General features: G+C 49.1%; 1 protein-coding gene across 6 annotated transcripts in view; it reads right to left on the reverse strand.

The window, feature by feature from the left end:
* Positions 1-6,281: 6,281 nt before the first annotated feature.
* The window catches only part of SOBP (sine oculis binding protein homolog), a 158,095-nt gene continuing 148,668 nt past the window's right edge, over positions 6,282-15,708 (reverse strand). For 3 of the 6 annotated variants that reach the window (XM_058660128.1, XM_058660120.1, XM_058660106.1), the window contains one exon: positions 6,282-7,660. In XM_058660128.1, the coding sequence (XP_058516111.1) occupies positions 7,540-7,660 (121 nt within the window). In that variant the 3' untranslated portion in view covers positions 6,282-7,539. The remainder of the gene's footprint in view (positions 7,661-15,708) is intronic. The other 3 variants (XM_004580343.3, XM_058660114.1, XR_009244906.1) reach the window with 2 other exon arrangements.

A 15,708-nucleotide genomic window follows, 5' to 3' on the forward strand; every position in this document is an offset into this window, starting at 1 on the left:
CAAGCCCCTTGTGGGTAGGAGCCATCTGCTCAGCCCATGTTCCACCTGGGCTAGAAGGAGGACACGGGTGGCCACTGTTGGCTCCAACCACAGTCAGTGAGCCTGGGTAGGAGGTCTTTACTAGGTTCTGAGGACTATTTTTCATCTATCAATGTGTCTGAGGGTTTTGGAATGATCTCACTTCCAACAGAGGTTTTTTTTTTTTTGGTGAAATATGTTCATCGTTCCATGGCCTACCACCAGGAGTTCAAGCACAGAAGCACCGTGGGCAGTGCCTGAACCTGACCTTTGTATGGCCTTCTGCACACAGTGCTAACCTTGCATTCAGAAGCACCCCCCAAAGATGTGCTGACCATGAGGCTGAGTGGTGGGGAGAAGGTGGCACCAACAGCCCTTACCCCAAGCAGCAGAAACACAGAGTGAAACTCCAGTCTCTTCTCTCTGTGTCCTCAGCATTGGCGCTGAGTCTTGGCAGGTGGTTATCCCTCTTCTGTCATCAGGCTACCAAGAAGCTTCAACTCAGCCAGCACGTTCAATGCCAAAGGCAGTGAAGAGGAGGGTCATGATATCTGCCTCCAAGGATGACAGGGACAGGCTGCTTTGTACAAGACCACAAGAGCCATGGGCGTCCATGGGGAAAGTGACTGATTGCCCCTTGGGAGTCAGGGATGGCTTCACAGATGGGTGATATGTGCGCTGAGCCTTGAAAAATCTGGTGTATTAATTTTTAAGGTAATATTAATAATTGTGATTTTTCATGTGCCAGGCCAAGAGAGGCCCATCCTCAAGGACTTTGCAGACCAGTAAAGGGCAGTCGTGGAGGAGTGAGCAGAGAACCTAACGCATGCTGGGGTAGAGGACTGGAGAGGTAGCAGGGCCTGCTGCTTGTCATTGTACAGGCAGACATGGCTGGCACCTGCCAAACTGGTTCCCCTTAGAGTTCAAGCTGGCCTACCCTAGCAGAGAGGGGAGAGGGAATTACATGGCGAAGGCAGCTTTGCAGAGTTGCAAAGCTCCAGATGTGCAATTATATAACCCTGTACAACATCCAGAAGGAGTCCCGAGCAGACCAACAAGTGGCCCATCTTTCCCAGAGCCCTGTCTTCCCGTTAAGGAGAAGCCACTGAGGCAGGGGCTCAGCACTTGATTCTTCGCTGACCTTCTCTCAACATCAGCTCAGGGCCTGGGGCTTTGTGAACAATGGGAGCTTAGGAACCACCAGGGAAGTCACCGCCTGATGCTCTCCTTAGAAAACACAGTGTCCTCAGCACTTCCCTACAACTGGTAAGGTGTGATGGGTGACACCCATTAATTTGTGACTCTCTCCAGCTTAGTTGAGCACTTGAGAATAAGACTGAACTTCCCGCTGCCTATACACCTAAAGTCAAAAAGCATCTTGGTGAAAATGGCAAGAGGTTTTCTTCAGAGTGGAACTCCAGGCCTGGGCTCTTGCCCTAAACCCATTCCATTCTGTAAGTCAACTGCCATGTGAACTTGGGGGTTGACTGTGTTCATCAAGTTCCAAGTTATCATGGAACACAGGAAAGACAACTGCCCCTTCCTCATAGGGTTACTAATCTGCACACTAGCTATGGATTATGTCATTGCTTTCATCTTTATTTGTCTATAGTTTATGGAACCTGGGAGAATGGTGCATTCAGAAAGTGCAAAGATCAAGCGGAGGAAGAAGAGGAGGCAAGGTGCTAGGAGTTAAAAGGATGCCACACAATCTTTGAGTGTGGGAGCAAAGGTTCCTTTTGTTTCTCGAGGGTTGAAATGTTGTTTTAACAGTCTTGGACTGCAGGCAGAAGCAAAATCAAGGATGAGCATCTCTATGAACGATGCTACCAAGGAGTTGGCCACTGACAACTGTGACCAGGGGTCCTGGCTCCTACCACATCCCTGACTTGAGTCCCCAGCTCAGTTTCAATGGAGTCACTGCCATGAGCATTCCCCGCCACCCCCCCCCCCCCACACACACACACCAGGAGGCCTCCTGGACACTCTTGGCTTTGGCAAGAGAAAGCAGAGCAGTCTGAGAATTGAATGAGCTGAGTCACTGGGTGCAGGACCCTGGACCAGACAAGGTGCTCTGCTACGCTTCTCGTATTTCATATGCAGAACAAGAAGACTGGGTTAGTTTAGGTGAGTTAGCACCAGGCCTTATGTTGAACCTTGGAAACTTCCTGATGCAGAAAAAGCCAAAGAGACCCATTCCATGTTCCATATAAAATAAAGGCTAATCATCCCCCAATCCATTAGGGTGAGACAGTATGTGGGTGTGAGCAAGCCCCATAGGGGAGGGACGCGGCCAATGAAGAGAGCTTCCTGAACCTTACACCTGACCCCTCAGAGGCAGAAAAAGACCTGGGCTTGAAGAAGCACTTGAAAATGACCCTGCTGGGCCCGGCAGCATGGCCTAGCGGCTAAAGTCCTTGCCTTGAACACGCCGGGATCCCATATGGGTGCCGGTTCTAATCCCGGTAGCCCCGCTTCCCATCCAGCTCCCTGATTGTGGCCTGGGAAAGCAGTGGAGGACGGCCCAAAGCTTTGGGACCCTGCACCCACATGGGAAACCTGGAGGAGGCTCCTGGATCCTGGCTTCGGATCGGCACAGCTCCAGCCGTTGCGCTCACTTGGGGAGTGAATCATTGGACAGAAGATCTTCCTCTCTATCTCTCATCCTCTCTGTGTATCTGAGTTTGTAATAAAAATAAATCTTTAAAAAAAAGAAAGAAAGAAAATGACCCTGCTGTGAAAATACTAGCCCCACTGGTTAGCTCAAGAGTTGGAGTGGTGATGGACTAAGCTAGGTGTGACCAGGGAGCCTGCCATCAATCACGGGTAAAGGAACCCTCAACAGTCTGGACTGGTCAAGGCAGCAGCACCCGAATGTGCATCCTGAATAGGGTGTGGGGTGGGCCGGACTGCAACATTCACCAGCTCATACAGGCCAAATTGAAGGCCAGACTGAGCCTGACACTGGCCTAAAACCCACTGGCATGTATGAGAACTGGGTCTGGGAGTAGATCAAGTGGAGGAACTTGGGAAATTCCCCTGGCAGGTCATAGCTCCTGTTGGTGAACACATGGTCCAGACCTGGGGGTCGGACAAGCTGGGCAAAGTAGCTCCAACAGCTGGCTAAGGTGTCAATTGGTAATGGAACAGGGTGGACCAGGCAGGACTGAGCAAACCTTAACCCACAAGCAAAACCAGAAACCAGGATGGAGCACAGGTCATGCCGAGTTAGGCTGCTGCACCTACTGGTCTGCATGAGCCAGGAACGCTAAGCCACAGCATCTAGGGCAGGGGCCAGGATAGGTGAGGGACTGTGCCAAGTGCTTCACCACTAGCATGTGCGCGATCTATGGCTGGGAACAGGCCCAGTTGGAGAGCTAAGGGGATACCCTAGATGGGTTGAGATTCCCACCAAGGAGCACAGGGGCTGGAATGGGGCTGTGTTCTAATCTGGATATGGCTGTAATCTCCCTTGGCACAAGTGTGAACTGGGACTGGACACACCAAGCCGGGCCAGACTCCAACACCATCTGGTGCTCTGGAGGACCAAGGTAGATGTGGGATGGACTAGGCTAGGTCTCAGCCCCTACTGAGCCATGTGTGAGTTGTATATGGGAATGGACGAGCCGTGGCTGGGCTGAAATATCCAACAACAAGAACCAGATTGGATTGAAGGCCAGTTAGGAAAGCCACTGTACCTGCTAGGACAGGAGGTGAACTGAGTAGGGCTGGCTCACGGACCCATTGGTATGCGTGAAACCTGGCATTGGGAAGGTTCTGATGAAAGAGCCTGGGTAACTCCTCTGGCAGGACACAGTCCCTGCAGATAAGTGCAAGAAGCATGAAAGGAAACAGCCCAGAATAGGCCATGGAAAGTTCCCCACTGGCATACATTTGACATGGGTCGGGGGCAGACCAGGCTGAACCTGTTCACATCACCCACTGGCGAATCTGAGCACCAGAACAGAGTGTGGGTCGAGCAAGGTTTGGTCGCGACAAAAACCAGTCCACAATACGGAATGCCAAGGTGAAGTGACTTCTACCAGATGTGACCACAGTGCCCAACCAGTACATGTGAAAACCAGGGAGGGAGGGGGCAAAGCCGGCAGGGGGAATGTGGGAAGACTCCCTTGCTCGACAGCTACTCCCACTGGAGAACATGAGCTGGGATGGAAGCAGACCAGACTAGGCAGGGCAACAACACCTGTGGGCCTCATGTGGACTAGATCAGGGAAAAGCCAGGCTGGGCTGATTGTACCTACTGGTGCAAACAAAAATCAGAGTGGGTGAGTGTTGGTTGGGCTTAGCCGCAGCATCAGCTAGCAGAAGCTGGCACTGGGGGCTAATTCTGTCTAGTTAAACTGCAGAACCACCTGGAGAGTTCATAATCCGGGAGTAGGAGTGGCCTAGATGGGAAATAGTGGGCACCTCCTTCTTGGGTTACCACTCCCACTGGAGGGCACAAAAACCAGGACAAAGTTGGGGTGGCTAGACAGAAAGGCACCCAACAGCATCTGTGTGGGCTGGATAGTGGAGCTGGTTGGGTTGAACTAGGCTTCAATACCCATTGACATGTATGAGAGCTGAATGGGATATGGCGCAGACTGGACTAGTCTGCTGCACATATTGGCAAACCAGGATAGAGAGCGGGCCCAGTGGGCGTTATTGTGGGTCACTCCGACTAGGCTGCAGCTCCCACTGGTTTATGTGAGGGCCGAGTGTGTGCTGGGCAGAATCAGGCTGGACTGCAACACCCATTGGTTCCAGTGGAAGACAGGGCTAGAAACAGAACCGACCTAGTAATTGCAACCACCAGCTGATCGGGGCAATGGACTGTACCGGGTCCTGTACTTGCAAGTACACACAAGAATCTGGTCTGGGAACACCTCACACAAAGTTTCTTTTGGGATCTCCCGAATCGAACTGCCGGACTCAGAACCCTAACCATGAAAAGACAGAGGACAGAACAAGTCAGTCAACTACCTCAGCCATATGTTGGCAGTGAAAAAATGGGCAAAGGGAGACTCTAAGATGGACTATGTCAATCGGTGAATTCTTCAGCGACCTCATCATGTTTGGAATGGCGAGAATGGCAGCAATTCATAACTGCTGAACTATCAAAACCACCTGTGCATGCCCCACATCAGGGACCTGGGATGGATGGGAGACTGGGTGGGGTTTCTCCCTTTATCTCCCCCTTTGCCCCAGATATATGACAAAAACAATGTGGAAATAAGTCTTACCCACTTTCCTGTAGCCCTTGAACCTTTTTACCCTAATTAACTATGTAAAGAATGTCAAAAATAAAGAAAAAATGACCCTGCAAGGCATCTATAGTGCCCAAGAAGTCACACCATTGGCACAGTTTGCTGTCCACCCTGGGTGTGGTGAGAAGCAGGCCCTGCAGCAGACACAGCGGGCTCTTGCCTCACAAACAGGTGATGCTCTGCAGGTCTGGGATGGCTAGCGCCATTGGTGGGAGTGGAGTGGGGCTGGAGGCGGGAGCAGAGAAATGAAGACCTTTCATAACAATAACAATCATAATAATGAGAAAAGCCAAATACGTACATATGAGTGCATTTTTTTTCCTTAGAGATTTATTTTTGTTTGATGAATCTGACACCAGTCAGGGAGAGAGCAGAATGTGGTAAGCCCAGTAGGGAAGCCAGTGCCCAGAGAGAGAGGGCCTGCTTCTTCCCGCCTGGCGAGGGAAAGGGGTGGGGGGTTTGGATGGGTGGGTGGGTAGGTTTAGTTTGCTGCTGGAAGTTTTTCTTTTTGTTCACTTTTATAAATCTCTTCCCCCGGGTTTGCGAGCTTCCCCTCCCTCCCACACCCTCCCCACTTTTTCCCTGCTCCCCCATTAACCACCCCCCCTTCCCCAACAAATTTCATTATTAAAAAGCGAGCTCGCTCGCCAGGTGTGTCCCCCAAGCTCTCACAGCTCTAATAAATAAGGAGCACCTGTAAAACAGTAGCTTGACTTGTTAAGTGACTGTACAAAGGAGAATATAGAAATACAGTATGTACACCAACCACAACCACGGCCCCACGGTGTTCCAAGGTCACCACCATACCGGCCTGGCCCCAGCCTTGCCCGTCACCACCACCAGGGGACCACTGCCGGGAACCACCAGCCCTCCTCCTGCTGTGGCCAGCCGTGTGTGCAGGGCACCTGGACCCCCTCCAGAGGGGACAATTGCTTTATTGGAGTTAGTAAACAGATACACTGAATCATCACAAGGTGTTGTTTTTGTGTTTTTGTGTTTTGCTTTGTTTTTTTTTTTCCTTTTTTTTCTTTTTGATTTTTTTTCCTTAATTTTTTTTCTGTACTCATCAGAATGGGATATTCCACGACTGTCTCACCAACTCAGTGCCAGCACACATGCTCTAGAGGACGCTGGACGCGCAGCTACCACTGCACAAGTGCACACAAGTAAATCTACCCTGTTACCCTCCACCACCGACCGAGGATCCAATTGCACATTTCTCTTTACCATGACAGGAGAAAGCAAACAGTGAAACAGAATCACGGGCAATCTTTCTCACTTTCCCGCTTGTTTTCATTGGTCTGTCCATACCATTCTCATTATCATGAAAGGGTTCTGAGTATAGGGAGATTGTCTCATGGACTTCCTGGATCACCGAAAACCATCGGGGGGTGGAATTTCATCTGAGTCTTTCGTGACGCCCAGCAAAGATTTCCCCCTCCCCTCCCCTCGGATTATTTTACACCTTGAGGGCATTTTGGTCTTCAGTTCCACACTCCTGCTCTGTTCCCAAATGGAGCACTATTGAGGAGGTGGGGGGGCTGGATTTAAAGAGAAAGCTGAGAAGAATAAACATTGACCGAGGTCTCTTGGCATTCAGTCTCTGAAAAAAACCACAGTATAAACTATTCATGCTGCTTCTTACATCTGTCAACTTGAAAATTAAAAGCCAGAAAAGTGTAACACTGAAAATATGGCATCCTAAAGGATAAAGGTGGCCTTTGTAAAAAATAACAAGAAAAGTAATATTAGCCAATAAAATATTCTAACTCTTCATTTCAAAGTGCATCCTGGGCTGGGGTGGGGACGCACCTGAGGTGCGGGGACGCCGGCGCCACCCCCCCTTCTCTGCCATCCAAACAGGGACAGCATAGGTTCGAAAACTGTACAATGCAAATCACAATTCTTAGTGTAGCAGCAAAACCACAGCAGTTTTTTTAAAAGATTAAAAACAAAAGATTTCTGTTTTCCAATCCACTATCCTCTTCCAGCTTCAGCTGCTGAGCCCTAGATGGGGCGGGGAGAATACCTACATTGGTCCTTGTGGCTTGGTGGTGCTCTGTTTTTTGTTTGTTCTTTTGAAAACCAGAAACCAGGGACAAAAATCCCTCAGTTCCTCCAGGAAGAAGCAGAGATGGTGGCAGCAGAAAGGCTGGGCCCGCTAGGTGGGTCCAAGACGCCACTGACTTCTCTGGGCTCCAGGCCACCGAGGGAGGGCTGTTTCCTCCAAGACACTTAATGACAGGAAGCAGTTTTATTTGCTTGAGTTGTTGCCAGAGGGGGTGGTGAGCTGACCAGCTGGTGTCATTGGATGGCGTTGACATGGTTTGCTCTGCGCCCTCTCTCCATGCAAGGTACCCTGTGAGCGAGCGGTCCTGGAAAGCGAGAAGAGACAGCCATCAGAATCCGCAGAGCTGTCCCCTCTACCCACCTCTGTCCAGGGAGAACCCAGGAGGAACCCTCAGACCCGAGGTAGTGCAGTGTGAGTTCAGCCCAAGTTACATCCATGGGCCAGCTCTGCCAGTTTTGGGTAAGGAAATGAGACGCCAATGGCTTGCATGACGTACCACAGCCTCATTCCCTGACCCCAGAATCCTTTGCAGCTTAGCCACTTTCCCCTCCCCATCACTGCATGTCTGGCCATGACTGGGCTTTGGCGCTGCCCAAGGTCACCTCAAAGCCAGGCAAGGTCTCTGGTTGAGAGGGTCGTGGGAGGGGGCCTTGCAGCTCTGAACATCAGCCCTACTCTCCAGTGTAACAGCTCTAGAGTTTGCTGTAAGAAACTCACTTTCTAGTAACTGAAAAAATGACCATGCGGACATATACATTACTTGGACGTCTCCTTGCAGAGGCAACTGAGCCTGAACAAATGGGTGACTCTCAAGTTGCAGATTTTGCCCATGAGCTAGATGAGCCATAGACACTTCCAATTCCAAAACCAACCCAGGGCTTCAAGCTGGAAGATCATAAAGCCACAGGGCCGTGGCATCCCTGGGGGCAGAAGATAAACGTGGGTTCTTCATCTGGGAATCACCATGTCCACACGCAGCCCTGGGCCCTGCTTGCTCATCCCTAGCGACACATGCATGTACTCCCAGTCCCTTATTCACCCAGTTAGACAGCAAGATAGACTCTGTCTGTCTGGGGCTGGGGCTGCTTAGTTCAAGTCTCGGCACCCAGCCCCTGGGGCAGAGTCTGGGCTGACACTGGAGTTGGTGCATGTAAGAGAGTACAGCTCTCTTCCATCATGCCTCTCACACGGAGCCTTTGCCTCCTCCCAGTACCTGTGGACGTCAAACACGAATGGGCACATTTGGCACTGAGAGTACTTTTTCTTTTTATAACAATGAACATGTAACTTCAGAGAGGTGGTAGACAGTAGGGTTTACAGGGACCCCAGAGATGTTATGCTACAACCTCCTTATTTTAGAGATGAAGAAATGGAGGCCACAAAGAGACCTGGAAACTGGTTCAGCATGAGTGTGAGGGGGTTGGAATGCCCGTGGGGAGGACTAAGTGGAAGCCTGTGCTTTGAACCCTGCTACCCAGATCTTGGTGTTAACGGCAACAATAATAAGCAGCAGCCAAAAGCAAGGTTTGAAAATCTCAATGTGCACGACAGGAAATGCCTGAGTTCCCCAAATCACATTAAATCACCAGATCTGTGTGCATTTAATATGTATATTAAATAACCAAAGTGAAAATGCAAAACACCACAAATATGCAGTGGGGGTTGAATTACAAGGCCATGGAAACCTTTGCATCTGGCACGGTCTGATTTGTAAATGTCGGTATTTATCTCTGAATAGTGAGCTCGCATTTGATTTCTTTCTCTTCTCCGTTCCTTTCCTCATTCCTTTCCTCCTTTCTTTGCTTCCTGCCTGTCTCCCTTTGTCTCCTCCCCCCTCCCTTCTTTCCTTCATTTTTCTGTTTTTCCTGACAATGAGAGACAAGAAATTCAAAAGCATTAAGAGTCACCATCCACTATGAGGCTATAAAAGATTGGGAAGAGTCAAGGAAATGAGAAGTGGATCCCAAGACCCAAGACTGGCTTCTTATCGGGGGCAATGGGCAGTTTTGCAGTTGGGGCACACTGCTCACAAGTTGCTCTGGATCGACCAGGAGAGACTGACTCTTTTTTTTTTTTTTTTTAAACAGGAAGCCCAGAGTACTACTTCACTTTCTTTTTTCTTTTTTTTTTTTTTTAAAGATTTATTATTATTGGAAAGCCAGATATACAGAGAGGAGGAGAGACAGAGAGGAAGATCTTCCACCCGATGTTTCACTCCCCAAGTGAGCCGCAACGGGCCGGTGCATGCCGTCCAATGCCGGGAGCCAGGAACCTCTTCCAGGTCTCCCACGCGGGTGCAGGGTCCCAAAGCTTTGGGCCATCCTCGACTCCCTTCCCAGGCCACAAGCAGGGAGCTGGATGGGAAGTGGAGCTGCCAGGATTAGAACCAGCCCCCATATGGGATCCCGGGGCATTGAAGGCGAGGACTTTAGCCGCTAGGCCACGCTGCCGGACCCGAGAGACTGACTCTTATAGGCCAACAGGGTCCTCCTTGTATTTTTTATTTAGGAGAGAAAAGAGGTGTTTAACAAACTCCTCCACTCACTGGGAAACACTGCCATTCTTAAAGGCTTACTTAAGAAGGCTGCAACTGCTTTTTCAATGACATAGCTTCCTTTTGAATACAACCCCTATGAGGAACAGAGAGAGAAGAAATTTATCAAATAAGTTTCCTTATATTCCAATCACCTTTGGACAGAAGCCAAACGTGGACAGCATCAGCCGACTTGTAGGAAAAATGTCCAAGCTTTCATAACGGACAGGGAAAACGGGGATTATAATGAGAGCGATTCTGGAACCTAAGTACAGCCTTGGCCATCCCAAACACTATAATAATCATTATTATTCCCTGGGATCTATTATTGTCTGGTAAATAATATGTGTTTTCCCCCAAAGTTCCAAAGGGTGCAGCTGCACCACACTCTATTTTTTGCAGCCCCCATTCTCTGCTCCTCAGAAAGCCTCCTCACCCTGGGCTTATTTTAAAAGAATGGCAAAGCAGACCATTTATGCACTTCCCTGTCAGCACATCCTTGCTGTGGTGCCTGGGACACCCACCAAGGCCAGGGGCGGCAGTACCAGTCCCCTAATGCTTCCGGCATTTGAGGAGGGGGGGTCACACTGAAAGCATCCTTGTGTGCAGTCCTCTGACTCTGGTTCAGGGCACACCTGGTGTTGGTGATCCAAGAACACTCAATCCAATGACGACAACGACTCATGGTTGGGCTTCAATTTCTGGGGCTTTCGCTGGCACACAAGGAGTGAAATCTGTTGAGTGAGTGGGGACGATGCAAGCTTAGATTTTTTTGCAAGCGAACATGGAATAAAATTCTGGAGCCTTGAGCCCTTGCCAACACAGGGATCTTACAGAAAATCTGGCTCCTCTCTGTTGCAATTTTTGTTTTATCTGTGCAAAGCGGTATTTTACTCCAGGAAGTGAGAAGAGAACCAAGTCACAGTCCAGCTTGCCCCTAAGCAGGCATGAGAGCTTGGATCTGTTCCTCACCCATGCCCCAAGCCTTGACTCTTCCTCTATGAGATGGAGGCTTGGAGCACATGTTCTCTTCCATCTTCCCTCTCTCACATGTGGTGATTGTGGGATCCTTGGAGCAAGGCCAGCATCAAATATGTAGAAGTCTACATATTGAGCAGCTGGGTATGAATCTGGTACTGATATTTAAGGAGGCCTATCAATTTCTAGACCCTGAAGTCTAAAACTTGAGTGTTTCTCTCTCTCTCTCTCTCTCTCTTACACACACACACACACACACACAGGGTCCTGGGGGAACTGGTGGTGTTTATATTTCCTCTAGGATTTTCCTTTGCATTGTGGAGATTTTTGTAAGGTAGGATAACCCATTTGTGTTACACTAAGCATCAACATGCAATGACACAAAAAGAAGCTCATTTCTCATACCAAATACACACATGTACCATGAATGAAGACCAGCACCACAACAACACAATGCAAAGTCCCCACTGGGCTGGTATGACCAGTTATCCTCACAATTTCAGACAGGCCTGCCCAACCTTCTTGACCAAAGCAATGAAATGCCCTCTCAGGGGCAGGTGTTTGGCTTCACGGTTAAAATGCTGTCTTCCCACTCTCTGGTTCACAATTCTAGCTTCCTGCCAATGCAGACTCAGGGAGGCCATGGTGATGGCTCTGGCAATCAGGTTCCAGCTAACCACGGTGGAAACCTAGATGGCCAGTGTGTGGGAGAGTGAACTGGTAGGCACTCTGTCTCCAAAGACTGTGGAGGATCATGATGGGTCCAAACACTAATATGTTCTCTCAGTGTCAATGCTGTCTGAGGGTGGCCATCCTCACTTCAATTTCTTTGATCTTTCTAGCATGAGACGGTAAGCCAAGAACATCTCCTAAAATCTCCAGGCTATTATTCCTCAAAGTGAGGAGTGTCTTATTTCACATCCCAACACATCCCAGCCAGCATCTTCCACCTTTAACCAGGAAGCCTACCTCTATCCACTGAGCCCATTTTCTAGACTTCTATTCCTATGTCCTTTCTCAATTTTTATTTGAAATGTGTGCAATCAAAATCCAGCAGGCCAGTCCTGCACTGCTTGTCGAGAAGGAAAGCCTTACCCCATGGTTGTCATATTGATTCCCTCGAGTCTCCGACCCAGTGGCACCATTTCTGCAATGTTTCAGAAACGCCTGCTGCCCAGTCAGCTTGCCTTTGTGCAACTACCTCGGCTGCAGCACATAGCCACTCACTTGGTGTGGCTGCCCATCACTTATCACGGTTAAATACAGCCATTACGTGCTGGCTGCCACGATGCTGTTTATCTGGGACAATAACGAGTCCCTGAGGACTGACCCGCTCTCAGGTAGCTGCAGCTATTCTGGGAACTCACAAGGGGAGAGCCCAGCGGTCAATGGACAGAGCTGCCTGCACCAGCTGATAAACTCTGAGAGTGATGCCAGATAGTGGGCCCACAAGTAAGCACAACCTGGGAAGGGCGGCTTTGGCCAAAGAGCGCTTCCCTCCCTCCTTTATCCGCCATGGCTTTGTGCAGAGTTTAGAAATAGTTTTTACCTGGTTGGAAATGCCTTCCAGCTTTGAAAATGACAGCATCTCTTGTCTTAGCAGTCATTCACTAATGTAAATAGGGAGGAAATAGCCCGTGATGAAGCCAGGGTGTGGAGACCAACAGGGAGCTCCAGTCTAGCCTGGCACTGGGCTCTGCATCTCAGCTTTTGGCCCAGGAACTGCTCACCCTGTGGCTCTGATAAGGTTCGTGTATTGTATTAAAAACAATTTTAACCATAATATGACACAATAACCATAATAACACTCCCCACGATAATAACTGCATCAGTCATTTCTAATGAAAATTCTGTTTTCTTTGCTTGGCTCCTGCTGTGAGCAGAATGGCGAGGGGCCTGCCTGCTCTTATAAATGGCTGTTCTAGAACTCTTGCTGGTCTCCAAAAGTTCCTAAAGGATAAAAGTTCCCTGAATCATAAAATTTCCTCCTGGGAACTCATCTAATCTTCAACTTCATACTGGACCACTGGCCGTTTCTACCTCAAATTCTTTCTGGAACCTGGGACATTAAGCAAACCAAACAACCCTGTCTGTCTTCTAAGAGCTCAGAGGAATATGTGATTAGCAGTGCACTTTCCTTTTAAACAAACTTACTGGAGCAGGTAGTTACACTACTTATTCCGAAAGAAAAGAAAAGAATTACTTCATATACCTAATGTCCTGCTGGAAATCTCACAGAAGGGCCAGAACTCTTCACCCTTTAGTCTTCAGGAATAAGAATGCCCCATCACAGCTTGGGGAAGCAGCAGTATCTCCAAAGAAAGGAGTCAGTTCAACTGAGCACCTACTTCATGTCAAATAGCAATGTTCAGCATTTTCATAATTTCCCTGGGAAATGAGTATAGTTTATGTACTTTTATCTCATGAAAGCAAAGATGTTACTAAAGCATGTATGATTATTTCCCTGTGCTCTCTTGTGTGACTACATGAGCAGGTGTCACTGGCTAGAGCGGGAGAGAGAGTGTGTGAGGGGGCAGGGCGTCCTCTTAGTGGAAATTCCACTGTAAAAATAAGAATTGGGGTGCTGACTTCTCTGATGAATAGCACAGGAGATGGGGAGTGGGGCTAACTAGAACTGTTCTCTCCCCAGTAATCCCTCAGCCCCAGATGTTCAGGTGTGAGCCACTTGCCCTCTGCCCGAGGGGGAGGAAGCCATGCAGTGGGTGGCTCAAATATGCTGCCTGTCCTTGGCACCAGGGAGTCGTAACTCAAGCAGCTTCAGTCAGATCCTGTGTCTGATGGGGAGGAAAGGCAGATGCTGACTCGGTTTCCAATCTCGGCTGCTCCACTCTGCCCTTGAGCATTCTCCCTTCTTGCCCCAGTCTCTACTTGCACAAATGGAACGTGAGATCTTAGAATTTCTGCAGTGCTTGTCCTGACCCCTGAAGTGGATAACATGCAGTGACCTGATGATACTTTACATCCCCCAGCTCTTGGAAGAAGTTCTGAGCTTTAGGTCCCACCTACAACCAGGTAGCTCGAGGGGGCATTTTGGCTTATGCATCTTTGCATTGGAGCTGGCCCACTTCATGAAGCAGGGTTATGACTCTCAGTTGTAACAGAGAGGACATGTACAGTGGTCTTATAAGGAGAATCTGGAGCCAGCCCAGCTGCTGGTCGGATAGCAGAGCTGCCTTTTCTTAGCTACATGAATCTGCAGAAGAGTCTCAATCATTTTGTGCCTTAGATTCTTCACCTGTAAGATGTGTTTATAATGGTTCCATAACATTAGGGCCAGTGTATAGGGTATGGAACACTACCTACATTTGGGTGCAAAAGTGTGTTAAACTCATGAATGGATTTTTCTGGATACTCATTTTCCATGAACTTTTTCAAACATTTTTTGTATGTGTAGATTTCACATTTGGGGATTGTGAACACAGGCTCATCTTTTTGATTTTAGCTTCCCATGCGCTTTCGGAAATGTTCTCACAGGAGCTGTTGTCATTACCTAGTGAAAAAGTGCAGGCCCAGGAAGGTTGTCAAACTAGTCCTGATCTCTCCCTCACAGCCTGTTTTTTCACAAATGCAGGCAGGTCTCCCCAGCCGTGTGCTCTCACTCCAGTTTTGTGGCCTTCTGAGCAGGATAGTAATGGTCACTGCTGGGGTACATATGAAGGGTCACACATCACATGTACGTCCACCCCCATCCCTCATGGCCTTGTTCCAGTTACAGGAAAGAGTAGAAGGCCATATCCACCCTTCACCATAGCTGCAGGCCCTGGAAAGCTGTGATTCTGGTTCTGGGAAATTCCATGTCATTGTCTGAACAACAGTAAGCCTCCAATGCCTGTCCAAGGATGGACTTTGGGCACCAACATGCCGTTATGTTCCACACAATGGCCCTCATCAGGAGAGTCTGCTGGTTTGACAGCTTCCACCTACTGCCTAATGCCCTTGAGAAACCACTGGCCTGTGGGAATGGAGAACCCCCCGACCCAAGATCTGGGACACACAGGCAAACACTCTATTGGGCTTCCAACAGTCCTACTGGTGTTTCCTTGCAGCATGAGCTAGAATTTTTGGGGGCCCACTCCAGGCACAGGGAGAAAAGTATTCCCTGCACTGAATGGTTCCAGTGGCTTCAGCATTTAGACCACAGATGCACCTGCTTATGAGCCTTGCATGCTGCTGTGTTCACAGTCATTCTCATAGTCTCCGATAGTCAGGACACATTTATTCCTGCATCTCCAGACTCCTGCTCCCCTACCCTTTACAACCACCAAGTTCAGGACTCATGTCAAGCTGTCCCCATACCCCCCTTGTGTGTCCCTGGCTGCATCTGGGCTTTGTGCCATCTGACTGCACCACCCATTCCTCCACTGTCAGCTCATGTCCTTGCTCAGATAAAGAATCTACCCCCAGTTCATCTGTGTCAGGGGCACCAGCAAGGTAATGCATCAGTTGTATCTCTACCGAGACCCTTTTTCCTCATTTGCCAGTGCACACTGATGTGCACACTCAGCCTTCCTGGGTTCGGCATGGACAAACTGTGCCCAGAGGAAGCCTACTGCCTGCAGAAGCATGGCAGGGGGCAGTTTCTGCACAAGGCTGGGGACAAGGACCTGGGTTACTTCTTGCCACAATCAGGAGGCTATTGGTCCGTTTTTATAAAAAAGATTATTTGAAAAACAGAATTACAGAGTCAGAGAGAACTTCTGTCCATTGGTTCACTCCCTAAATGGCCACAGTGATCTTTTGTTGCTTTCCAGGTCTGTTAACAGAAATTTGGATGGGAAGTGGAGCAGCTGGGACTCAAGCCAGCAGCTGGCATTGCAGGT

This window comes from Ochotona princeps, chromosome 1, assembly GCF_030435755.1.
Source record: "Ochotona princeps isolate mOchPri1 chromosome 1, mOchPri1.hap1, whole genome shotgun sequence".
NCBI classification, from domain to species: domain Eukaryota; kingdom Metazoa; phylum Chordata; class Mammalia; order Lagomorpha; family Ochotonidae; genus Ochotona; species Ochotona princeps.